Source organism: Labeo rohita, chromosome 25, assembly GCF_022985175.1.
Source record: "Labeo rohita strain BAU-BD-2019 chromosome 25, IGBB_LRoh.1.0, whole genome shotgun sequence".
Taxonomy (NCBI): domain Eukaryota; kingdom Metazoa; phylum Chordata; class Actinopteri; order Cypriniformes; family Cyprinidae; genus Labeo; species Labeo rohita.
The window spans coordinates 11,643,973-11,669,958 of NC_066893.1; the positions used below are offsets into that span (position 1 = coordinate 11,643,973).

Here is a 25,986-nt window from a genome sequence, read left to right on the forward strand (position 1 = left end):
AGATGGAATTTGCATATGCAAGTAGAAAAGAAAGTTCCAGATAAACGCAGACTATGAGGAAACCGCAGTGTTGCAAATAATGTTTCAAGCTTATGCTGCAATCTATGTAGATTTGCGTAGTTTTTTAGATATTCATTCAAATATGTTTTGGGTATTTTAAGGATTTTAGGGAAACTGTTTAACTGCAGTACTACTTATTGTACTGTATATGGTAATAATATAATATCTAGAGGATATTGGGCAAAGAGCAATAAAAAGAACAAAATAGAAGTGCAGTGATGCTGATGAAGCCTGTGATGTCTGATGATGCCTCTGGTGTTCTTCCAGCATATTATTCCCGTTGCTAATTAAAACAGCAGTGTGTCATTTGCATAACATTTGCACTCTCAAAATATGAGCACATGTCCTCCAGACAAGGTTGAGCAACAGGAAGCAAGATAGTTTGACAAAAATAGTTAATATATAGTAGTAATAGTTATATTTTATTTATTTATTTATATACACACACAGTCAAAAGTTTTTGAACAGTAAGATTTTTAATGTTTTTAAAGAAGTCTTTTCTGCTCACCCAGCCTGCATTTGTTTGATCTGGAGTAGAGCAAAACAGTCAAATTTTGAAATGTTTTTACTATTTAAAAGAACTGTTTTCTATTTGAATATATTTTAAAATGTAATTTATTCCTGTGATTTCAGAGTATTTTTTTTTTTCAGGTTTCTTTGATTAATAAAAAGTTCAGAAGAACAGCATTTCTCTGAAATATTTTTTTTTTGTAATATTATAAATGTCTTTATAATCACTTTAAGCATCCTTGCTAAATAAAAGTATTGATTTTAATAATTTCTTCCCCTCCACCACCCAAAAATGATACTGACTCCAAGCTTTTGAATGGTATAGTGTATAATGTTACAAGAGCTTTTTATTTCAGATAAATGCTGATCTTTGAATCTTTCTAAAAAATGTACTCAGCTGTTTTAAATATTGATGATAATAATAATAATAATAATAATAAATGTTTCTTGAAAATCAGCATATTAGAATGATTTCTAAAGGATCGTATGACACTGGCACTGAAATGATGCTGAAAATTTAGCTTTGATCACAGCAATAAATTACATTTTGACTATATTCAAATAGAAAACAGTTATTTTAAATAATAAAAATATTTTAAAATTTTACTGTTTTTGCTGTACTTTGGATCAAATAAATGCAGGCTTGCTGAGCAGAAGAGACTTCTTTAAAAAAATTATTAAAAATCTTAGTGTTCAAAAACAATTTTTCAATTTAACTTTAACAACAACAACAACAAAAAAGTAAACCACAAAGTAATGTTTATTTCACTCTTTTTTTATATATAAATATATAAAATGTATGTAATTTGTGATGAGGTTTAGCTTTCTGATTTTAGATTTTCGGAAAAAAAAATAAAAGGATTAGAGGATTAGATAAAAGGAGAAGAGTTTTATGATTGTAATATTTCACAGTATATTTTCATTCAAAAAAGGAAAGTAGAAACAGCAATTATAGAATTAATTTCTGAGATTTTGCCCAAGTATGCAGTCACTCAGCTTTAATTTTCTTCTTAAACACTACTTTACAACACAGACATTTTATGATGGAGTAAATCATGAAACAAAACAATACAACTATCATCAGCAAAGTCAAAACAACATCTATGCAGTAGTACTCAATCCAGGACATTCTGAAAGACTGTGTTCGTAAATGAGAAGCTCCTCCATTCCTCATGACAAACTCAATCCAGAAGACAGCACGATCAAGAGGTTTCATTGGCTGGTCGTGGTGCAGCTTGGACAGTCTCTGCATGTTCTCCCTGTAAGATGAGTTGTACAGCACTTCCTCCAGCACCTGGACAAATATCGTCCTGTCCAGCTCCGAAATATCCACAAGTTTAGCTGTGCCTCGAACTTTCATTCTAGAAAGATTGTCAGGTTGATCAAATACTATAGGTAGACCCAAAATGGGCACCCCATGATAAATGGCCTCTTGGATGCCATTAGTGCCTCCGTGTGTTATAAACACTTTAGTTTGAGGATGTCCAAGCAGGTCATTCTGAGGTAACCAGTCCACAAGTAATGTATTATTACCAATATTAACCGGTCGAGGTCCGGTGTGTCTCCAAATGACTTTTTGAGGCAATCTGGCAAAAGCGGCAGCAATTTCCTCTGTGATGTCTTGTGGAAGATGGCTAAAAAGAGTACCTAGAGACATGATAATGAGTCCATGATCTCCAGAGCTCGTCACAAACTCATCAAGATCAGCCGGAAGCGGCTTGGCGGGTTTACACTGGAAGCCGCCCATATAGACGATGTTGGGCATTGTTGGTCGTGGAAACTCAAACGTGAAGTCGTTTCGCATGAGCCAGATGTCTGCATCCCGAAGGAGGGATTCGAATTTAATTTCTGATCCAAAGTATTTATTGCAGAAGGACTGGTAGTGTGAGGAGACAAACCTGGCTCTGTGATACAACGAAAACATGTATCCCATTACATTCTTTATACGTTGACCAAACGTCATCTTATCTGTCAGTTGTAGTCCTGGTACAGGAACAAATGATAGTGGTGAAGGAGCTATTTCGTAATGTGCTTCTCCATGCATCGTCCAACGGACATTTAGCACAACAGGAAGACCAAGACGGTGTGCCAGGAAAACTCCACCTCCAAAAGCTGGATCTGTCAGAACTAGGTCATATTTTGCAGTCTGAAGGGAAGCCATCAAGTCTTTATTTTCAAAGATTTTCCCCATTAAGACAAGTTGATTGCGATGCATCTCTTCAAATACCGTTCCAACCTTTGTGGACAGTGTGAGGTGGTTCCAAAAAGACAGTTTCTCTCTTCTAATGACCAAGATTTCTTTTGCAAATGCATCAAGCAGCTCCTCTCCAATGCCACCAGTATTATAAACAGTGATGGAGGTGTAAAAAGGAGACTTTTCCTTGATATACCAGCTGTTTGAGGCTCTAAGCACGGTCACGTAGTGACCTCTTGTGTGTAATTCCTCAATCAGGATCTTCATGTTCACCCAGTGACTTCCATCCAATGGATAAACCAATATTTTACCTCCAAACACTTGAGGTAATATGCTCAAGAATGCTATCAAAGTGGCAGTAAGGTAACGCATCTTCTTTTTTAGCCTTTGGTGAAAGAAAGTTGATTACAAAACACTAGAATTTGGTTTCACAAAACACGTCAACGCTTACTAATGTTTACATAAAAAGGAGGTAATCTACTTACCACACAAAGTTTATTAGGTGGTGATGAAAATCCAAGTATGTGACCGACCAGGTAAAATACTGACTGCATTCCTACTAAAATGGTGTAAAACAAGCCCAGCCCTGCTAATATGTGCAATACACTGGGAGTGTACAACACAACGGAAAACTGATACCAATGAAACTTCCTCTGTGGGTACAAAACTTGTCTAAACTTGTACGTGATATTGTTATGAGAAGTGCATAGATTTAGTAGTGTATCGTATGTCCTCTATACCCCCCCCAAATACAATTGCCTAATAGACCACTGCATTTTTCTCTCCATTTTTTTACCAAGAAGACAACAGTGTCACTGAAAAACTTGAGATCAAATGAGTCATGTGATATGTCAAGAATCACTAAACAATATTTATTAATATTTATAACACGACTGTCATTTCTTCTTTGAGATGTGATGGACATGACGTTGTGAATTTTCAGGAGAAAAAGGATGATTTACTCTAAATCATACACTGTTGGACATTATTAAAACACAAATGAAACTAGTGAGAATATGAAAAATGCGATTTAAACATTCACATGTGCCTATAATGTACGCATAGTAGTAGAAACATTTATGTTTTTGGTTTGACTGCGTCACTAATCACAAAATGTGCCTTAAAACTGGCTTGTCCTCATTGAAATGTAATTTATTTACTTGCTGTATTTCTTTCCAACTCTAGATGGCGATTAGGAGTAGCATAGGCCTATTTCTAATTTGAGTCCAGTCTGTTATGACAGGCTGTTCCTCAGAAGAACCGTTCCCTATTTGTTCATTTACATATAAATTCATTATTTAAAAAAGGGGGGAAAACGCCTTTTACTTAATTAAATGTAGAGTAATTCATTGCAAACAGCAAATTTGCCTGCTCCCGCTCGACCGATCACGTGCTTCACAGTAACGCGAAGCTGACTGGAAGAGCGCGAATTTCTGAGGTGAGGTACTTTCATTGCACGACAAAATGAGTTTTTAAAGTTATTACATTGTGAATAACATAACCACTCTATTGACCAAATGTTAGTGTACTTGTTTACCAGGAAGACAACAGTGTCACTGCAAAACTTGAGATGAAATACGACTCATGTGATATGTCAAGAATGTCACAAAAACGCGAGGCTGACTAGAAGAGCGCAACATTTTTGAGGTACTTTAAATGCACGACAAAATTAGTTCTTAAAGTAATTACATTGTGTATAAAATAGCAAATTTGCCTGCTCCTGCATGACCAATCACGTACTTCACTGCAGCGTAACGCGAGGCTGACTGGAAGGGCGCAAATTTCTGAGGTGAGGTACTTTCATTGCAGGACAAAGTGAGTTTTTGAAGTTATTATGTTGTGAATAACACATAGAGTATACGCCCAAATAAAACAGCCAAGTAAACTAATACATTTTTGACCAAACATAAGTGTACTTGTTTACTAGGAAGACAACAGTGCCAACTTGAGATGAAATATGAGTCATGTGATATGTCAGGAATGTCACAAGACTGACTGGAAGAGCGTGACATTTCTGAGGTGAGGTACTTTCAATGCACCACAAATAAGTTTTTAAAGTGTAAACGCCCAATTTTTTCCAATAGCAAATTTGCCTGCTCTTGCACGACCGATCACCTGCTTCACTGCTGAAGCAGGTGATCGGTCGACTTCCAGAACAACAATTTACAAATAATTTACTCACCCCCTTGTCATCCAAGATGTTCATGTCTTTCTTTCTTCAGTCGTAAAGAAATTATATTTTTTTGAGTGCCCCAATTTTGAACTTCCAAAATGCAGTTTAAATGCAGCTTCAAACGATCCTAAATGCGGTTGTAAGCGATCCCAGCCGAGAAAGAAGGGTCTTATGTAGCGTAACGATCGGTTATTTTAATAAAAATAATACAATTTATATACTTTTTAATGCCAAACACTCATCTTACTCTGCTTGGACTATTTTGTTCCAGTATGTTAGGGTATGTCTCATGTTCTCCCTCAACTTCAAAATCGTCTTATATCGCTGTTTTACCTTTTTTGTTAAGGGCGATTGGTCTTATTTGCATGTTCACTTTGCAAACACTGGGTCGGAACTTCTGCAGCGATGTAGGATGATTTTGAAATTATTTTTGAAGTTGAGGGAGAACATACATTTGGAGTTTTTCAACATACCCTAACTGTCTTGAGTCAGAATACATGGAGAGAAAGGCAAGATGAGCGTTTGAGATTAAAAAGTATTTAAATTGTATTATTTTTTATGAAAATAACCAATCGTTTCTCTAGATAAGACCCTTCTTACTCATCTGGGATTGTTCACAACCGCATTTGGGATTGTTTGAAACCGCATTTAAACTGCATGTTGGAAGTTCAAACTCGGGGCACCATACAAGTCCATTATATAAAGAAAAATAAAAAAAAATGTTTTCCTCAAAAAACAATTTCTTTACAACTGAAGAAAGACAGACATGAACATCTTGGATGACTTGGGGGTGAGTAAATTATATGTGAATCTTTGTTTTGAAAGTGGACTTCTCCTTTAATGGAAGGGTGCAAATTTCTGAGATGAGGTACTTTCCTTGCATGACAAAATGAGTTTTTAAAGTTGTAATGTTTCTGATTCCTTAGATCTGTGGTTTTCAAACCGGTCTTGGAAGCATCCCCACCCTGCACATTTTGTATGTCTCCTTTATCAGACACACCCAATTCATGCTGTGCAGCCTCTACTAATAAGCTGATGAGCTGAATCAGGTGTATTAGATGAGAGAGACATACAAAATGTGCAGGGCAGGGGTGCTTCCAGGACTGGTTTGAAAACCTTAGATTAATTATGTAAGGGACATTTTGGCCTATTTAAAAAGAAACCTTACTCAGAAATTGGACGCCATGTTGCATTTAACGCACATTAAAAATGAGACTGTGAGATGTAGATTTATAGTATTTACAATGTCAGTCTTTTTTTTTTTTTTTTACAGACCTCACAGTCCTCAAAGACTTCTTTCATTCCTTTCTAAATGTAAATATGCATTAAAGAACACAAAACTATACAAAATACAATGAATATAATGACAACACCTCACACATGCTCTAATCTCTAAGTCTAGTTTGATTAGATGTTTCTTTTAACAAGCCATTTTTAAAAACTTTAATACTTTTTGTACATTAAAATTTAATATATTTCTTAGTGCGTTAACATTCAAACAATTGTTTTCCTCCACCACACACATATTAAAACCGTTTACAAGTAAAACACTGTAACCAAAAATTAATACATAATTAGCTATGTTGTCCATTTTCATAAAACAATAACACAATTGCAAAAGAAAAACAAAATACAAATAAAAAAAGGAAATTAAGTAAAACTCTTTAAAAAAATCCTTATTTGGAAACTTAATGGAAAAGATTAACACATGTACTTATATATTTATGCTTCATAATAGATTATACAGTTAAGAAAATGCTATTTAAAAATCTTCTATATCATGACAAGATCTGATCAAACAAATTTTTAGCTTTTTTTTTATAAAACACCTTGTACCAAATCCATTTAATGTCAAAGGTAATGCCAGCTGACACTAACAACACAACTGGATGCCATGTCCTGCCTGTGCATCACTCACGTTTTAATTTATATTTGATACATACTCTAAAAAGATATCTAATTACATATGCAGTGACAAATGCAAAAATGAGAAGTGTCGCCGTTAAAGTCAGAATAACATCTATGGAGTGGTACTCAATCCAGGACATTCTGTAAGCTTGTGTTCGCAAATGAGGAGCTCCTTTATTCCTCATGACAAACTCAATCCAGAAGATAGCAAGATCAAGAGGTTTCACTGGCTGGTCGTGGTGCAGCTTCGACAATCTCTGCATGTTCTCCTTGTAAAATGGGTTATGCAAAACCTCCTTTAATGCCTCAAGAAACACAGTCCTGTCCAGAGTTGAAATATGAATAATTTTTGCGGTTCCTTTTGCTTCCATCCTGGCTAGATTGTCAGGTTGGTCAAAAGCCAAAGGAAGGCCCACAATAGGCACCCCATGGTAGATGGCTTCCTGAACTCCATTGGTGCCTCCATGTGCTACAAACAGTTTAGTTTGAGGATGTCCAAGCAAGTCATTCTGGGGGAGCCAGTCGACAATCATAGTATTATTACCAAGATTGGCAGGTTGTGGTCCTGTGTGTCTCCAAATTACTTTCTGAGGCAGTTGAGCAAAAGCTGCAGCAATCTCATCATTGATTTCACTCAGAAGTTGACCAAAAACACTTCCTAAAGACATGATGATCACTCCGTGGTCTCCAGAACTCTGCACAAACTTCTCAAGGTCATCTGGAAGTGGCTTGGCGGGTTTACACTGGAAGCCACCCATGTAGACAATGTTTGGCATTGTGGGTCGTGGAAACTCAAAAGTGAAATCATTTCTCATGAGCCAGATATCTGCATTCTGAAGGAGGGAGAAGAAATCAACATCGGGCCCAAAATACTTCTGGGAGAATTCTTGGTAATGATAACCAAAGGTTTTTGGATTTTGATAGATAAACATCATATAAACCACCACATTCATGACTCTTTGACTGAATGTCATTTTGTCAGTTAGTTGTAATGCTGGTACAGGTATATATGAAAGAGGAGATGGAGCTACAATAAAGTGACCTTCTCCATACATAGTCCAGCGGACATTAAACACAAGAGGGAGGCCAAGACGGTGTGCCAATAACACTCCAGCTCCAAAAGTAGGATCCGTAAAAACAACATCATATTTACTGTCCTCCAGTGAATTCATCAAGATCTCATTTTCAAACATCATGGCTGTCATATTGCACACTTGCTGATGAACATCTGAAAACCTGCTAAAAATCTCCTGAGCGACTTCTATTTCAGACCAAAATGATTCTCCGTATCTCTTGGTTTGCAGTAACTTGGGAAGCAACGTCAGCCAAAAGTCACTGTCAAATTCACCAATGTCTACAGTAATGGAAGTGTAGTAAGGAGACTCCTCTTCAATATACCAGCTATTTGAGCCTCTGATCACTGTGATATTGTGACCTTTTGAATGTAACTCCACAATAAGGACTTTCATATTGATCCAGTGGCTTCCATCCGCAGGGACGACCAGAACTTTACCACAATAGGATCCTGATAGAGCAGAGAACAGAACAAACAAACCGAGAAGCGTGGATTGATGCATCTCCATTGATTACCTTAAATAAAAAAAGAATATCTATATTAATGTGTTATAGAATAAATGGTATTTCACAAATTACAACAATAAAGCGAATCTGCACTACTGTCCAGAAATATAACTTTTCACCTCGATTTGTACTACTTTATGGCCAAGCTCTGCATGACTGGAGAGATATTCGGGTATATTAAATAAGATTAACTCATTTCTAGGCATCAAGTAATGCAACTTTAATAATAAGGTTAGATGTTACACCTGCAAGTCACTGTAGTTTGCATCACTGGCAGATTTTACAGTCTCACTATGTATAAAAGTCAAAAAGCGATAACATATGTACACATGATTGGATACCACTTTATTACCTCTTTCTAACTTTGTCAGATAAGAGTTCAGTGATGGCAAACACAGAAAGGTCATTCACAATTCTGTTGACTCAGTCATAACATAACACAGAAATTAAATTATGATGTAGGCGATGGATTTTAGCCCTTGTACTTTCTGTGACTGATACTTTCTGTGGCTGAGTCCTAATTCTATAGACTGTTGTACACTAAAAAGCAAAGAACACTCTTTAAGATTTTAAATGAACTGATTTTTTCAGCAAGTACATCACTCATGTTTTACTTTCTTTCGAAATAAAACCAGACAAAAATATCTAATTATATAAGCAATCACAAGTGTAAATATCAAAAGCGTTGCCGTTAAAGTCAAAATAACATCTATGGAGTGGTACTCAATCCAGGACATTCTGTAAGCCTGTGTTCGCAAATGAGGAGCTCCTCTATTCCTCATGACAAACTCAATCCAGAAGACAGCACGATCAAGAGGTTTCACTGGCTGGTCGTGGTGCAGCTTCGACAATCTCTGCATGTTCTCCTTGTAAAATGGGTTATGCAAAACCTCCTTTAATGCCTCAAGAAACACAGTCCTGTCCAGAGTTGAAATATGAATAATTTTTGCGGTTCCTTTTGCTTCCATCCTGGCTAGATTGTCAGGTTGGTCAAAAGCTAAAGGAAGGCCCACAATAGGCACCCCATGGTAGATGGCTTCCTGAATTCCATTGGTGCCTCCATGTGCTACGAACAGTTTAGTTTGAGGATGTCCAAGCAGGTCATTCTGGGGAAGCCAGTCAACAATCAGGGTATTGTTACCAAGATTAGCAGGTCGTGGTCCTGTATGTCTCCAAATAACCCTATGAGGCAACTGAGCAAAAGCTGCAGCAATCTCATCACTGATTTCACTCAGAAGTTGACCAAAAACAGTTCCTAGGGACATGACGATCACCCCATGTTCTCCAGAGCTCTGCACAAACTTCTCAAGTTCATCTGGAAGTGGCTTAGCTGGTTTGCACTGGAAACCACCCATGTAGACAATGTTTGGCATTGTGGGTCGTGGAAACTCAAAAGTAAAATCATTTCTCATGAGCCAGATGTCTGCATTCTGGAGGAGGGAGAAGAAATCAACATTGGGGCCAAAATATTTCTGGGAGAACTCTTGGTAAGGAGAAGCAAAGTACTTGGAACTTTTATAAAGAATCATTACATATGTCAACACATTCATGACTCTTTGACTGAATGTCATCTTGTCAGTTAGCTGTAACCCTGTAACAGGAATATATGAGAGAGGAGATGGAGCAATATCAAAATGGGCTTCTCCATACATGGTCCAGCGGACATTAAACACAAGAGGGAGGCCAAGACGATGTGCCAGTAACACTCCACCTCCAAAAGCAGGATCCGTAAGAACAAGATCATATGCTGCATCTTTCAGTGATTTCATCAAGGTTTCGTTTTCAAAAATTGTAGCTGTCATATTGCATATTTCCTGATGAATCTCTGTAAACCTCTTATAAACTTCATCAACAGCTGCCATTTGGCTCCAAAATGATGAACCTTCTCTCTGCATTTTCAGTAGGTGAGGGAGAAACTTGTCCATGAAGTCTTTATCAAGTTCACCAGTGTCTAAAGTAATGGAGGTGTAGAGAGGAGACTGTTCCTCAATGTACCAGCTACTAGAACCTCGGACTACTGTGAGATTGTGACCTTTTGCATGTAACTCCACAATAAGGACCTTCATATTGATCCAATGGCTTCCATCCACCGGAACGACCAGAACTTTCCCAGCATTAGCGCTTGACAGAGCAGACAACAGGATGAACAAACCAAGAAGGGTGGAATAATGCATCTTCACTGATGACCTTTGATAAGAAAGAATATTACAGAGAATTAAAAGAGTACCGAAGATTTCACAAAATGCAGCAGTACATAAAATAACTCTTATTGTTCATGAAACTGAGTGTTAAAACATAATACCTTTTACTTTCAGGTTATAATCTGTAAAACTACCAGGTTGTAGGCAGAAGAAATAGTTGGACAGGTTTGGAATGGCCTGAGTGTGAGTAAATGATGACAATTTAAATTTCTGGGTGAACAAATTGTTTAAAACAATCAAAATACTCTCATACTGCTTCAAAAATAAAGCTGACAGCTTTCCTTTTTAATTAATGTCTATTTTAGTACCAAAAGTGATAAAGAGAATCCTTCAGTGCAGCAGGACCCAATACATTTTTTATTGAATGCTAACAGCCAAAAATGCAGCTTCAAATAGTTAGTACAAAATTACCATCAAATCAAAGAGAGTACTGAATTGGTTTTGAATTACACTTTTCAATCTCATGCACTGTATTATTATACATTTACAATCAACATTTATGAAAAACAATTTCAGATTTCCAGAGAAACACATGCTATCACAGTCAGGAGAAAAAGAACTGGACGCCATGTCCTGTCTGTGCATCACTCACGTTTTAATTTATTTTTGATACAAACTCTAAAAAGATATCTAAGTACATATGCAGTGACAAATGCAAAAATGAGAAGTGTTGCTGTTAAAGTCAAAATAACATCTATGGAGTGGTACTCAATCCAGGACATTCTGTAAGCTTGTGTTCGCAAATGAGGAGCTCCTCTATTCCTCATGACAAACTCAATCCAGAAGATAGCTTGATCAAGAGGTTTCACCGGCTGGTCATGGTGCAGCTTGGACAGTCTCTGCATGTTCTCCTTGTAAGACGGGTTATGCAAAACCTCCTTTAATGCTTCTAGAAACACAGTCCTGTCCAGAGTTGCAATATCTACAACTTTTGCTGTTCCCTTTGCTTCCATCCTGGCGAGATTGTCAGGTTGGTCAAAAGTTAAAGGAATGCCCACAATAGGCACCCCATGGTAGATGGCTTCCTGAACTCCATTGGTGCCTCCATGTGCTACGAACAGTTTAGTTTGAAGATGGCCAAGCAGGTCATTCTGTGGGAGCCAGTCCATAATCAGAGTATTATTACCAAGATTGGCAGGTCGTGGTCCTGTGTGTCTCCAAATAACCTTTTGGGGTAGCTGGGCAAAAGCTGCAGCAATCTCATCATTGATTTCACTCAGAAGTTGACCAAAAACACTTCCTAAAGACATGATGATCACTCCGTGGTCTCCAGAACTCTGCACAAACTTCTCAAGGTCATCTGGAAGTGGCTTGGCGGGTTTACACTGGAAGCCACCCATGTAGACAATGTTTGGCATTGTGGGTCGTGGAAACTCAAAAGTGAAATCATTTCTCATGAGCCAGATATCTGCATTCTGGAGAATGGAGATGAAATCAACATTAGGTCCAAAATATTTCTGGGAGAACTCTTGGTAAATAGAACCAAAGTACTTGGAAGCTGTATGAAGAGCCATTATATATGTCAACAAGTTCTTTACTCTCTGACTGAATGTCATCTTGTCAGTTAGCTGTAACCCTGTAACAGGTATATATGAGAGGGGAGATGGAGCAATATCAAAATGGGCTTCTCCATACATCGTCCAACGGACATTTAACACAAGAGGGAGGCCAAGACGGTGTGCCAATAACACTCCACCTCCAAAAGCAGGATCCGTAAGAACAAGATCATATGCTGCATCTTTCAGTGATTTCATCAAGGTCTCATTTTCAAAAATGGCAGCTGTCATATTGCATACTTTCTGATGAAACTCTGAAAGCTTCCTATAAACTTCATCAGCAAGTGCCATTTCACTCCAAAATGATCTGCCTTGTCTCTGCGTTTTTAGTAGGTGAGGGAGAAACTTCTCTGTGAAACCTTTATCAAGTTCACCAGTGTTCACAGTAATAGAGGTGTAGAGAGCAGACTGTTCCTCAATATACAAGTTACTAGAACCTCGGACTACTGTGATGTTGTGGCCCTTTGCATGTAACTCCACAATAAGGACCTTCATATTGATCCAGTGGCTTCCATCCACAGGAACGACCAGAACTTTACCAGCATAAGAGCTTGACAGAGCAGACAACAAGATGAACAAACCAAGAAGCGTGGAGAAATGCATCTTCATTCACAACCTTCAATAAGAAAGAATATAATCTGAATTAATACTGTACAGAGTGAATTATATTTCACAAAATACAATGATAAAAAGAAACTCCAATTAGTTTCTGAAAATATGATGGAATCACATTCACTCTGTAATATTTCAGGATCACCTCTGTCTTTCAAGTGTGCACAACAGCAATGCTGTTTGTAAGAGGATTAATGCTGAAAGAAACCATTTGAACATTACATTGAACATTTTAGGTTTGTTATTGCAGCTTCGCAAAAATCATACTGGTATGATTTGTTTAAAGCATGTAAATGACATTTTAAAAAGTCAGCTTAGTCTGACTATGGACAGACATTTAAATTGCATGTAAACATGGTTCAGTCATGACAAACCTCAGAATAGGTTGTAAAATCTTTTAATGTGCGTAGGTTTGGTCTTGCCGGATTAGATCTGCTACACCGCTCCTGCTTCTGCTAAATGCTCGGATCATAAATTTAAGGAAACATGCTGCTGCTAGAGAGAGGAAGATCCCTGTAGCATGCAGACAGGTGTATCCAGTGTATCTACACAGGTGGAGCTGAGGAGGTGGTAGGCTTAGATAAAGACATGCCATTTATTGAATACGTCCTGGTTATATAGGTAAACGAAATGAGTATGTGAATCTGATTGGCTGGGAACATGGTTTTGAATGAACCAATTAGAACACAAGTAGAGTTTCATGGCTAAAATATACATTTAGTGACTTGATCATGAAGGCGGTAGTGAAGTTCATCAAGCAAGGAAAACTTTCTTCACTTTTAGATATAAATATTTACCTTTACTGAGGCTACCAATCATAAATGCAGTTAAAAACAGTCAAAATTCAGTAAATTCCTGAGAACGAATTTGCTGTGAATTATAATTTTAATTTCAAAGTTGTTTTACAAATCCAGCAAGAACATTTTTTGATAATGAAGTTCTACAATAGTTGTTTCTATCATGCACGTTTTACTTTCTTTTTGAATAAAACTCTAAAAAGATATCGAATGGCATATACAAACAAAAATGCAAATATGAAAAGTGTCGCCATTAAAGTCAAAATAACATCTATAGAGTAGTACTGAATCCAAGACATTCTAAAAGACTCTGTTCGCAAATGAGGAGCTCCTCTATTTCTCATGACATACTCAATCCAGAAGATAGCTTGATCAAGAGGTTTCATTGGCTGATCGTGGTGCAGCCTGGACAGTCTTTGCATGTTCTCCCTGTAAGATGGGTTATGCAAAACCTCCTTTAATGCCTCAAGAAACACAGTCCTGTCCAAAGTTGCAATATCTACAATCTTTGCTGTTCCCTTTGCTTCCATTCGGAAAAGATTGTCAGGCTGATCAAATACTAAAGGTAGACCTAAAATGGGAACCCCATGGTAGATGGCTTCCTGAACTCCATTGGTTCCTCCATGTGCTACAAACACTTTAGTCTGTGGATGTCCAAGCAGGTCATTCTGGGGGAGCCAGTCTACAAGTAAGGTGTTGTTACCAAGAGTCGCAGGTCGAGATCCTGTATATCTCCAAATCACTTTTTGAGGAAGCTGAGCAAAAGCTCCTGCTATGTCATCTGTGACATCTTGTGGAAGCTGGGAAATAAGGGTGCCTAAAGACATAACGATGACCCCATGCTCTCCTGAGCTTTGCACAAAGTCCTCAAGATCAGCTGGAAGCGGCTTGGCGGGTTTACACTGGAAGCCGCCCATATAGACGATATTGGGCATTGTGGGTCGTGGAAACTCAAAGGTAAAGTCATTTCTCATGAGCCAGATGTCTGCATTCTGGAAAAGGGAGAAGTAATTAACACCGGGGCCAAAAAGTTTGAGACAGAAAGGAGTATAGATGGGGTCAGCGACAACTGCAACCTGAAACCGGGTGAATAAGTAAGTCAAAACATTTCTGACACGTTGGAAAAATGACATCTTGTCTGTTAACTCTCCTCCTGGGACAGGAATATAAGACAGAGGGGAAGGAGCAATGGCGAAATGTCCCTCTCCGTGAATCGTCCATCGAACATTGAAAACCAAAGGAATATTAAACATGTGAGCAAAAATTGCACCACCTCCAGAAGCTGGGTCTGCTAGCACCACATCATACTTAGCATCTTGGATGGATTTCATAATTTCTTTGTCCTCTGTCATTCCCTCCAACATCTGCAACATATCTTCATGCATGCCTTTAAACTGCATGATGATTTCGTACTCTAGCTGAAGGCGGTTCCAAATGGAAGACCCATCTCTTCTTATCTTCAAGAGACGGCCAATCAATAAGCTAAAAAACTTCTCATCAAATCCTCCTACGTTTGGGATGGTGATGGAATTGTACAAGGGAGACTCTTCCTTGATATACCAACTGTTGGAGGCTCTAACCACCGTCACGTTGTGACCCTTGCGATGCAGTTCCTCAATCAGGACCTTCATGTTGACCCAGTGACTTCCATCTAGTGGAAACACCAGAACTTTACCGCCATCTGTTCCAGATAATGCGCATAAAAGCGACAACAAACCGAGAGTTGCCGAAAGGTGCATCTTCGTACACAACCTTTGAAAAACAAAATAGAAGAAATCAGTGAATGGATAATGAAGTATAAAGGAAAACAAAAGAGAAAAGACAATTACGATACTTGCTTACTTTTATGTTTGCTTTTATGAATCTGTCATGGTCTTGTGTAGACAGACTTTTGATATTCGTCTTGTAAATACTTAATATTTCACTTACAAAACAATATATGCAATTATTTATTTGCTACCAAGTGCCTCAAAATATTTTTTTCTATTTTGACTTGATGCCACCAAACTAACCATCTTTGGCAAAACTAATGATTTACACAAAGCAGGTCTAAATTAATGTACATATGTGTGGCATGGCCTGCTGTGTTTTCAAGAAAAAAGTAAAAAGTTCTCACCTTGCATATAGGGTTGCCTACTGTTCCATATACTACGGTACTGTCCCGTATTTAAGGCATCAAAGAAGCGTTCTGTATGAAAGCCATACAAAACGTGGTATGTCCCATATTTGCAGGCATACACTGTATGACCACCTACCATATGAATAACACATCCTCAAATGATAATTAATCATACTTTTTCACAAATCATTTGATTTGCGAACATACCCAGTCAGGGGAAGACTTTAAGACCAAGCAGAATTCTCTGCCAGTGGTAAATTTGTTTTCAGTTTGGGCTAATGCCAACAAAGCAAATAGTTTTCATGAGTCCAACACCCAGCCAACGCAAGAAAAGATGCAATCTCCCCGAGGGAAGTCACGATCAAAAAGGCAAGTTGTCTTTAGTTAATGCTGTTAAATAGAGAAAAACATTACATTTAAATAACATCTAGCGTGTTTTTAACTTTGGACCTCGTTATAAAAACACAAAATGACCAATAAAGTCTCAAAAGCAGCCAATACTAATTCTCTAAGTTCTCTGAAAAACATGCGCTTTCATTTATTCACATTGTACACTGTTGCAATTGAATGCTTTATTGTAAAAAAAAAAAATGCTGTATTGACTGACACTATATTGATTTCTGTGTTTCCATTACCCTTCAAATTAAGCAAATTGAAATTGAGAATTGAAAATGCACGTCAATAGCTGCGTTTCCACTGGCCTTCAAATTTCGCAAAATTGAAATTTTGAATTAAAAATACGCCTAATGGAAACGCGTCAATAGCTGTGTTTCCATTGCCCTTCAAATTGCTCAAAATTGAAATCACGAATTAAAAATACACCTAATGGAAACTCGTCAATAGCTGTGTTTCCATTGCCCTTCAAACTGCGCAAAAAATTTAAATCGTGAATTAAAAATACGCCTAATGGAAACGCGTCAAAAGCTCCATTCCCTTTACACTTCAAATTACAGAAAATTGAAATTGCGAATTATAAATACGCCTAATGGAAACTTGTCAATAGTTGGTTCCTATTACCCTTCAAATTGCGCAAAATTTAAATTGCGAATTAAAAATATGCCTAAGCAAAGCGCATCAATAGCTGCGTTTCCATTGCCCTTCAAATTGCGCAAAATTGAAATTGCGAATTAAAAATACGCCTAATGGAAACTCGTCAATAGTTGCGTTCCTATTAACCTTCAAACTGCACGAAAATTTGAAATTGCGAATTAAAAATACGCCTAATCAAAATGCGTCAATAGTTGCGTTCCCATTACCCTTCAAATTGTGCAAATTGAAATTGTGAATTAAAAATACGCCTAATGGAAATGCATCAATAGCTGCGTTTCCATTGCCCTTCAAATTGCGCAAAATTGAAATTGCGAATTAAAAATACGCCTAATGGAAACTCGTCAATAGTTGCATTCCTATTAACCTTCAAACTGCGCAAAATTGAAATTGCGAATTAAAAATACGCCTAATGGAAACGCGTCAGTAGCTGCGATTCCATTGCCCTTCAAATTGCAAAAAATTGAAATTGTGAATTAAAAATACGCCTAATGGAAACTCGTCAATAGTTCCGTTCCTATTAACCTTCAAATTGCGCAAAATTGAATTGTGAATGAAAAATATGCCTAATGGAAACTCGTTAATAGCTGTGTTTCCATTACCCATCGTAAAAATACGCCTAATTGAAACACAAAGCAAAAAATTATGCTTTAGTGCGCAAATCTGGATTGTTTCGCACATATCTGTATGGCAAGAGCAAAAAGTTTAGGCGCATAACATTGGTTAGTGGAAACACTGTCATATGAAGTTTTTTATTATTTATATATAATGTTTCATTTATAAAATATTGCAAAAAATTTTGTGCAAATCTGTATCGCAAGAGCAAAAAAATTGCATTTTAGTCACATAACATCGATTCATGGAAACACTGTCAATCCACAAAATTTTGCGCAAATCTGCAACGGAAACAAGCTATAGACAATCAGTTATGTTTTCATTTGATATTTTACAGCATATGCATGTATTTATATCTATCTTCTTGATACATTTAAAAGTATCATTTTGAGAAATTGATGATACTTTAACTGCAGACACTGAAATTACATTCAGTAGTGTAGTACAGTACAAATACTTGGAGTGTCCTTTATTCTGTCCCTTATGTTCTTATATAAAACCATAATTGACTTATTTTCCTTTTCTGATGTTGGCCCTATTTGCACGAGTAGTATCTGAATCAGCTTTCTATTTGTTCAGTAGTGTTACGTGTTGCGAGCTTCCTTAGTATGTCAAAGTTAAGCAATACCTCACTACACATGCTGCAATCTGTATCATTGTGTATGTTCACCTCTCACCGTAAAAACATTATTCTTTTATACATTTCTGAACACTGAGCAAAAAGCTTAGGTTTGTACAAATTTAAAGTAAAAAGTTTAAGTAAAAAAAAAAACTAATATGGAATCAATAAAAGATAAAAGGCAAAGCAATTACATTATTAACTAAGAGCTTAATGTAAATTTGATTGAGGATAAAAGCACTTCTGCTTTGCCAGATCAAATCTTATTTTGACAGAATTGTATTTTGATAATAGTTAAACCTCACCTGACAAACCTGCAGCTACTCCCCGAAATTCACCTCGGTACAGTGTAGCGTCCAACACCTTCAACACATTTATCATGCCACGTTTATAAGCTGTTCAAGTGCATTCAGGTGCAAGGTTCATTTGAATGAGTAAGCACAGCAAAAGCCTATCATGTTCCTTTAGGCAGGGTTGGTAAATAATGCCATGATAATATCGGTCAAAGATCTTTGGACCCTGTTTTGAAACTATGATTTTCCATAACAACATGAGGGAACTACAGGAATATCTAATAGTTTACTTTTAATTAAATATAAAATAAAGAAAGAAAATTCTTGATTTTGCACTGCACACGCAATGTGTCAACATGATACCTAAGATTAAATGTCTGGCTTTGGCTAAAGATCATGCTACACTCCCACTATTAAGAGCATTCCAGGGGAGAAGTGAACTAAACCAGTTATTGTTCGAGTCAGTTATGTAACGGGCAGAATGAATGAAAGGAAATCTGTGCTAAGATTGATTCTTCTTGTTTAACACAAAGCATAAAGTACTTAACTCTGTTTACGAAGATTTAGCAGGGTTAGTACATCACCAGGTAGAAAAAAAAGACACTATGCTAAACAGTCACTCAGCACTTGTCCAAATATGGTCAAGAAGTTCATTAGTGCCTATAATACTCAATAAAACACTAAATTTCACAAGCACTACGTCAGTGTGTTCTATCCTGGTCGTAAAAGCATATTGCGTACTATCTATGTCATGTGCTTTAAACGTACATTGTCTTACTCCAGTTAAAACAAGACCTAAGAGTTTAACTCCATATAAGGTTTCTTGACATTGTTGACCCCTACTTTGAAAATTGTGGATGTGAGAAAATTAAACTATATTAATTTAAACCCTTTCAATTTTCATATGGATTTTTCCCCCACTTGTGTACACCACCAAGTCAAAAGTTTTTGAACAGTAAGATTTTAAATGTTTTTTTTTTTTCATTTACCTGATCCAAAATACAGCAAAAGCAGTAATCTTGTAAAATATTTTTACTGTTTAAAAGAACTGCTTTCTATTTGAATATACTTAAACATATAATTTATTACTGTAATCAAAGCTAAATTTTCAGCATCATTACTCGGCTTCAGTGTCACATGATCCTTTAGAAATCATTCTAATATGCTGTTTTGCTGTTCATAAAACATGTTTTATTATCAATATTTAAAACAGTTTAGTACATTTTAGTGATGGGAAGTTCGGATCATTTTACCGACTCGGACCTTTGAGTCTCGTTCAGCAAAATGAATTGATCTTTTTTCGAGTCATTTCGTTCATTTTAGCAAAATATAATTAAAATGTTACGTGTTACCTCCCTAACACATCTACTGCTTACACAAACGTTGATCACACTATAAACAAGACAAAACTATAATGCTATAAGAAACAGAAAAGATTAATTCGTTGTTTACCTGGGTCTTTAGTCTATGATTCGCTCACCTCGCCTCTTATCTGACAAGTTTTCGGGTTTGAGTCGTTCGTTCATCACGTGACAGACCCATAAGGTGAACGAACGACTCTAAAAACCCGAAGACTCGAAACAGGCAGGGGCGTCGCACCCGTGGGGGATGTGGGTGTTTTAACACCCACACTTTTCCCGGTGAGAGGGTTCAACACCCACACTTTTTCTACAGTTTTCCCGCAGTTTTGAACAAACGCCTTCGCATTCGCTCCTCCGTTTCTCTGGCCCCTCTGTGTCCACGCTCGCTTCAGCTCTCCTCTCCCCTCCCCCTCAAACATGACACCGGCTGATGATTGGCTGTTCTGCCTTAAGTCTTGCCTCTCTTGGTGTGTTAGATTTATCGGTCAGCTCGTGCAGAGGAAGCGGGAATTTATGGTTATTATGATTATTTACATCTCCGTTTTCCAGGTACTTTGAATGTTTATGCTTTTGAGGTTTTTAAATAAGCTTGATATATGTTTGGGAAGATGTTCTGTTTATGTTTTGTTGGCATGTCGAATGTTTTCTGTATTATATTTCGTTTTTTAGACTAATGGCAATTGCTAATTGGGATAGTGTTCAGTAGCTAACTTAGCTAAATTCGGTTATGTGTGTGGCATGCAATGCATAAAGTAACTGTGATGAAGAAGGCAGGAAATTGATGAGGAGGGACAAATTGACAATGTTAAGCAATGTATTTATGGGTTTATTGCCAGTGCAGTTGATTTTGATATTTTGAGCATTGTTTGTTCATTAGCTGACTTGCCTGTTGTGTTTGATTGTATCTGTTGAGAAGAAAAAGTGAGAAATAATGTCAGTTTGCATACCTGTTGACTATGGAAGAATATTATTTTAATGTGTATATTATTTTAATGTTTAAAAACAGTAAGTGTACCCTTCTGTCATTGTATTCATCATTTTTATTGTTAACAAACAAACCACATTCTTCCCCCACACTTTGGAAAAGCTTGCTACGCCCCTGGAAACAGGTGAACTAATTCCAGTACAGAACCTAATAGGATGATAAAAAAGGATAAAAAATTAGCTTTGAAATCGCAGGAATAAATTACATTTTAAAATATATTCAAATAGAAAAGTTATTTTAAATAGTAAAAATTACTCAATTTTACTGTTTTTGCTGTATTTTGGATCAAATAAATACAGGCTTGGTGAGCAGAAAATACTTCTTTAAAAACATTAAAAATCTTACTGTTCAAAAACTTTTGACTGGTAGTGTAACTCATATTGCAAACCTGATGTGAAAACTTTTGTGCTTTGTCATCTAAAGACAGCATGGCAATTGTGCAGATGCAGTTTTTAGATGTTAAAAAACTGCCAACCCTCATCTACATGTAATATTTGTTTTTGGACAACTACTCATTCTCATTTATCTTTGTACTACAATATTCTCAACGCAGAGTTAAATGGATGTATTCTTTTTCCAGTCATGGATTTGAGAACTATACCTATGATTCAATGCCAATGAATTTAAGTATCAGTTACAATTCCACTGACCACAAGCAAAAATAATTTATTAACTGCAATACGAAACAATACAATAACATAGGGCTAGAGAATACAAACCTTTTGTCTCATTGTTTATTGGAGAGGAGGAACCACAAGCAAAAAAAAAAAAAAAAGCAAACAGCTACCCCATGTGGTAAGGAAGAAATATAATTCAATTCATATAATCTTCCAAACTTTAATTATGACTAAAATTAGAGAAGCTGTAACTTGCAATTGCATTCTAACTTATTACATTTTCATTTATAGCTCATCCTTTGATGTAAAAAACATGCCAGCAGCAATAGTGCCATAAAAAGATTTGCACTGTCAACAGCTGGATAATATTACAAGTCATTAAAAGTGTTACTAATTGCAAATCGTAGAATCTCAAATATGTGCATACATCAAATATCACAGCTGAATAACTCATTAGCAGTACTAATTTTTGTAGCTGTTAGGGAAAATGTGATTTTAAAGCTAAAGTTTAACTAGTACTGACTTTGAATTAAACCCTTATTACTAAAATATACAACTAAGCTGACAAGTCAAGAAAAGTCTTAAAGGAATAGTTTGCCCAAAATGGAAATTCTGTCATTAATTACTCACCCTTGGTACCTTCCAAACCTGTAAGACCTTTGTTCTTCTTCTGAACGCAAATTAAAACTCACGTTCAAGGCCCAGAAAGGTAGTAAGGACATTGTTATTGCGTTGTGGTACTATTGTGAAAGCACATCAAAAACTGATACAGAAAATAAGAAATTGTTGAATAAAGTCGTATTTTTTGTTTTCTTTGTGCACAGAATTTATTCGCGTAGCTTCATAGCATTACGGTTGAACCACTAATGTCACATGGACTAATTCAGCGATGTTCTTACAACCTTTCTGGTTCTTGAACGTGTCAGTTGCATTGCTGTGTATAGAGGGTCAGAAAGCTTATAGATTTCATCAAAAATATCTTGTGTTCTGAAGATGAACAAAGGTCTTACTGGTTTGGAACGACATGAGGGTGAATAATTAATGAGACAATTTCTATTTTTGGGTTACTATCCCTTTAAATTTTCCTTAAGAAAATATCAGTAATTCCAGAATTAGCAATAAATGGATGTAAATACTAACTTAAAGTCAACTCAGTTTTAAAGTGTAAAATTTATTTTCTGTCTAAGGTTATGCTGTTATGCTGTTTAATGTAAAATTGATCCATTCTGTCTCTGGTTAAAATTTGACATGAATGGGACTTTGGGACTTCTTACAACACATTATGAAATGATCACTCTTAAAGTCTGTAATTAACACTGTCACCAAAGTGTCTGGCTTAAAGGGATAGTTCACCCAAAAATTCTGTCATTAATTACTCACCCTCATGTCATTTCAAACCTGTAAGACCTTTGTTCATCTTCAGAACACAAATTAAGATATTTCTGATAAAATCCAAAAGCTTTCTGATCCTGCATAGACAGCAACACAACTGGTATGTTTAAAGGAGAAGTCCACTTCCAAAACAAAGATTCACATATAATGTACTCACCCCTTGTCATCCAAGATGTTCATGTCTTTCTTTCTTCAGTTGTAAGGAAATAGTTTTTTAAGGAAAACATTTCAGGATTTTTCTCCATATAATGGACTGCTATGGTGTGCCGATTTTGAACTTCCAACATGCAGTTTAAATGCGGCTTCAAACGATCCCAAATGCGGGTGTAAAGATCCCAGCCGAGGAAGAAGGGTCTTATCTAGTAAAACGATTGGTTATTTTCATTTTAAAAAGTACAATTTAAATACTTTTTATTCTCAAACACTCGTCTTGTCTTTCTCTCCCTGAACTGTGTATTCTGGTTCAAGACAGTTAGGGTATGTCGAAAAACTCCAATCGTATTTTTTCCCTCAACTTCAAAAATCATTTCAAAATCATCCTACATCGCTGCAGAAGTACCGACCCAAAGTGAAGAAGCAAAGATCATCAAACACCCTTAAAAAAAAAAAATAGTAAAACAGCGATGTAGGATGATTTTGAAGTTGAGGGAGAACATGAGATGGGAGTTTTTCAACATACACTAACTGTCATAAACCTGAAAAAACAGTCCGGCAGAGTAAGACAAGATGAGTGTTAAGTATATAAGTTGTATTATTTTTATGAAAATAACTGATCGTTTCACTAGATAAAACCCTTTTTTCTCAGCTGGGATTGTTTACAGCCGCATTTAAACTGTATTTTGGAAGTTCAAACTTGGGGCACCATATCAGTCCATTATATGGAGAAAAATGCTGAAATGTTTTCCTCAAAAAACACAATTCTTCACGACTGAAGAAAGACAGACATGAACATCTTGGATGTCAAGGGGGTGAGTACATTATATGTGAATCTTTGTTTGGAAGTGGACTTCCCCTTTAAGGCCCAGATAGGGTATCGTTTGAATTTGGAACATTTAGATGTCAAACATACTTATTCAGTCCTTTTACAAAGTGTTCTGTTGTTGTTGCAGCAAGCCTTTTACACTTCAGAAACTTTGTTATTATTAAAGACAAGTAAACAGTCAGTAATAAAACAGGACAAACAAATCAATTAGCAATAGTACAAATAAGTACAACTGGACAAATTTCAAGTGCAGAAATTGAAATCAAAAGTTTAAAAACACTTCTCTTTCCATAAATAATATATAGATAAATCCTCATTAAAGTTAGGTAAGATATTCAGTCAAAATCAGTGAATGATTTTCTTTTGTTCTTTGATTAATATTAATGACAGACAGCTTGTTTATTAGGCTATTAACGCCGAATGCATGCAGATCTAAAAATCCCTGTTACGCATGCCTTAAAAAAAAAAAAAAAAAAAAAAAAAAACACGTCTGTGTTTATGATATATTGATGTGTTTTTGTGCATATTGGTGGGTAAATGTGAAAGAAACACTTTCTGGCTCAGAACAAACGTTTTTGAGGTGAAATTGCACGGAACAGTTCGACAACGGATACAGGCTGGGAACCCGCACCGGGACTGCTGTTCTCTGTGCCCACACTTTAGATGCATGCGCTGTTAGCAAACAGTGCTTATGTTCCTTCCCCCCTGCGCTTAAATAGTTAAAAATTACATTAAAATGCAATCGCAGGAATCGTTAAAGGAGTAGTTCACTTCCAGAACAAAAATTTACAGATAACGTACTCACCGCTCTTGATGTCCATGTCTTTCTTTCTTCAGTCGTAAAGAAATTATGTGCTGAGGAAAATATTTCAGGATTTTACTCCATATAGTGGACTTCAATGACGGCCCCGAGTTTGAACTTCCAAAATGCAGTTTAAATGCTTCAGGGCTCTAAACAATCCCAGCTGAGGAAGAAGGGTCTAGCGAAATGACCAGTTTCCAAAAAAAAAAAAAAAAAAATTACAATTGAGATACTTTTTTGACCGCAAACACTTGTCTTGTCTAGCTCTGTGATGTACATGCGTAGTCTGTGCATCTCTGTCAATACAGTTAGGGTATGACGAAAAACTCCCATCTCATTTTCTCCCTCAACTTCAAATTCATCCTACATCGCTGCCCTTAAAAAAAAAAAAAGAATAAAAAACCCCCCAGCTGTTTAGGACGATTTTGAAGTTGGAGGAGAAAATTAGATTATAGAGGTTATAAAGTATACTTTTTTTTTTTTTTTTTTTTTTTTAAAGAAAATAACATTGTTTTGCTAGATAAGGCCCTTCTTCCTCGGTTGGGATCGTTTAGAGCCCTTTGAAGCTGCATTTAAACTGCATTTTGGAAGTTGAAACTTGAGGGCACAATTGAAGTCCACTATATGGAGAGAAATCCTGAAACATTTTCCTCAAAAAAACATTGAAAAAAGAAAAACAACTGAAAAAAGAAAGACATGAACATCTTGGATGACAAGGGGGTGAGTACATTATCTGTAAATTTTTGTTCTGGAAATGAACTCCTTGAAGCGGAATCAAAACATGTGTGTCTTATCGAACACCGGGTCTTGGAAATTTGGAATGATTAATTTTTTTTTTTATTCAGAACAAGTTTTTGATACCCAACCCTAGGCCCAGAAAGGTAGCAAGGACATTGTTAAAATAGCCCATGTGACATCGGCGATTCAACCGTAAAGCTATGAGAATACTCTTTGTGCGCAACGAAAACTAGTAGAACCTGGATGCACTGCGCCTTGTTTACAAGCAGAAGGCAGTGCATGCTGTACATAAAACAGTATTCCTAAACAAGTCTGAAGATTTCTTCAGAGGATAACTTGCCATTTTTTGCCAAGCCTTACTTATTGGAACCAAAATATACAGACGATGAATGTTCTACATTAGAACGCAGACTCCTGCATCAGCAGCACCACACAAAAGCATTGTGTACTCTCATGAAACCACATCAAAGATTGACACAGAAGAGAAGAACTTGTTGAATAAAGTCATTACTTTTTCTTTGCACACAAAAAGTATTCTTATAGCTTCTAGAAATAGTTGACTGATGTCACAATGGACTATTTCAACAATGTCCTTGCTACCTTTCTGGGCCTTGAACGTGTCGGTAGCATTGCCTTCTATGCAGGGTTTGAAAGCTCTCAGATTTCAGCAAAAAATCTCTTTATTTGTGTTTCAAAGACAAACGAATGTCTTACGGGTTTGGAAAGACATGAAGCCAAATACTTAATAACAGAATTTCATTTTTGGCTAAACTATCCCTTTAAGTTCTTGAATGCAATCAGATTACTCAGATACCCCAGCAAGC

The 25,986-nt window shown here is 36.6% G+C and overlaps 5 protein-coding genes across 12 annotated transcripts; all 5 read right to left on the bottom strand.

The window, feature by feature from the left end:
• Positions 1–650: 650 nt before the first annotated feature.
• ugt5a5 (UDP glucuronosyltransferase 5 family, polypeptide A5) lies at positions 651–3,285 on the bottom strand. The gene is made up of 2 exons (XM_051099713.1): positions 3,250–3,285; positions 651–3,149 (listed from the first exon to the last, which is right to left on the bottom strand). Exon 2 carries the CDS (start codon positions 3,134–3,136, stop codon positions 1,559–1,561), a length of 1,578 nt encoding a protein of 525 aa, XP_050955670.1. The 5' UTR covers positions 3,137–3,149; positions 3,250–3,285; the 3' UTR covers positions 651–1,558.
• A 3,081-nt stretch (positions 3,286–6,366) lies between these two features.
• On the bottom strand, positions 6,367–19,809 carry LOC127156698 (UDP-glucuronosyltransferase 2A3-like). Of its 2 annotated transcripts, none has more exons than XM_051099708.1 (2): positions 19,738–19,809; positions 6,367–8,435 (listed from the first exon to the last, which is right to left on the bottom strand). In XM_051099708.1, the coding sequence occupies exon 2, from the start codon at positions 8,426–8,428 to the stop codon at positions 6,848–6,850; it is 1,581 nt and encodes a 526-aa protein (XP_050955665.1). In that variant the 5' UTR covers positions 8,429–8,435; positions 19,738–19,809; the 3' UTR covers positions 6,367–6,847. The 2 variants fall into 2 exon arrangements, with proteins under 2 accessions (XP_050955665.1, XP_050955664.1); XM_051099707.1 differs by lacking the exon at positions 19,738–19,809 and adding an exon at positions 18,298–18,346.
• On the bottom strand, positions 8,436–19,811 carry LOC127156701 (UDP-glucuronosyltransferase 2A3-like). 3 transcript variants are annotated; one of them, XM_051099714.1, is made up of 3 exons: positions 18,298–18,345; positions 10,729–10,804; positions 8,436–10,613 (listed from the first exon to the last, which is right to left on the bottom strand). In XM_051099714.1, exon 3 carries the CDS (start codon positions 10,598–10,600, stop codon positions 9,026–9,028), a length of 1,575 nt encoding a protein of 524 aa, XP_050955671.1. In that variant the 5' UTR covers positions 10,601–10,613; positions 10,729–10,804; positions 18,298–18,345; the 3' UTR covers positions 8,436–9,025. The 3 variants fall into 3 exon arrangements, with proteins under 3 accessions (XP_050955671.1, XP_050955673.1, XP_050955672.1); XM_051099716.1 differs by lacking the exons at positions 10,729–10,804; positions 18,298–18,345 and adding an exon at positions 19,738–19,811; XM_051099715.1 differs by lacking the exon at positions 10,729–10,804 and having other exon boundaries at positions 18,298–18,346.
• LOC127156697 (UDP-glucuronosyltransferase 2C1-like) lies at positions 11,206–19,821 on the bottom strand. 2 transcript variants are annotated; one of them, XM_051099705.1, is made up of 2 exons: positions 19,738–19,821; positions 11,206–12,799 (listed from the first exon to the last, which is right to left on the bottom strand). In XM_051099705.1, exon 2 carries the CDS (start codon positions 12,790–12,792, stop codon positions 11,212–11,214), a length of 1,581 nt encoding a protein of 526 aa, XP_050955662.1. In that variant the 5' UTR covers positions 12,793–12,799; positions 19,738–19,821; the 3' UTR covers positions 11,206–11,211. The 2 variants fall into 2 exon arrangements, with proteins under 2 accessions (XP_050955662.1, XP_050955661.1); XM_051099704.1 differs by lacking the exon at positions 19,738–19,821 and adding an exon at positions 18,298–18,346.
• On the bottom strand, positions 12,818–19,791 carry ugt5a1 (UDP glucuronosyltransferase 5 family, polypeptide A1). Of its 4 annotated transcripts, none has more exons than XM_051099712.1 (2): positions 19,738–19,791; positions 12,818–15,344 (listed from the first exon to the last, which is right to left on the bottom strand). In XM_051099712.1, exon 2 carries the CDS (start codon positions 15,329–15,331, stop codon positions 13,754–13,756), a length of 1,578 nt encoding a protein of 525 aa, XP_050955669.1. In that variant the 5' UTR covers positions 15,332–15,344; positions 19,738–19,791; the 3' UTR covers positions 12,818–13,753. The 4 variants fall into 4 exon arrangements, with proteins under 4 accessions (XP_050955669.1, XP_050955668.1, XP_050955666.1 ...); XM_051099711.1 differs by lacking the exon at positions 19,738–19,791 and adding an exon at positions 15,709–18,291; XM_051099709.1 differs by lacking the exon at positions 19,738–19,791 and adding an exon at positions 18,298–18,346 and having other exon boundaries at positions 12,819–15,344.
• Positions 19,822–25,986: the final 6,165 nt, after the last annotated feature.

Coding starts and splice junctions, on each gene's coding strand:
- LOC127156701 (XM_051099716.1), bottom strand. CDS start 10,600: ATGCATTATTCCACCCTTCTTGGTTTGTTCATCCTGTTGTCTGCTCTG.
- LOC127156698 (XM_051099708.1), bottom strand. CDS start 8,428: ATGGAGATGCATCAATCCACGCTTCTCGGTTTGTTTGTTCTGTTCTCT.
- ugt5a1 (XM_051099712.1), bottom strand. CDS start 15,331: ATGCACCTTTCGGCAACTCTCGGTTTGTTGTCGCTTTTATGCGCATTA.
- ugt5a5 (XM_051099713.1), bottom strand. CDS start 3,136: ATGCGTTACCTTACTGCCACTTTGATAGCATTCTTGAGCATATTACCT.
- LOC127156697 (XM_051099705.1), bottom strand. CDS start 12,792: ATGAAGATGCATTTCTCCACGCTTCTTGGTTTGTTCATCTTGTTGTCT.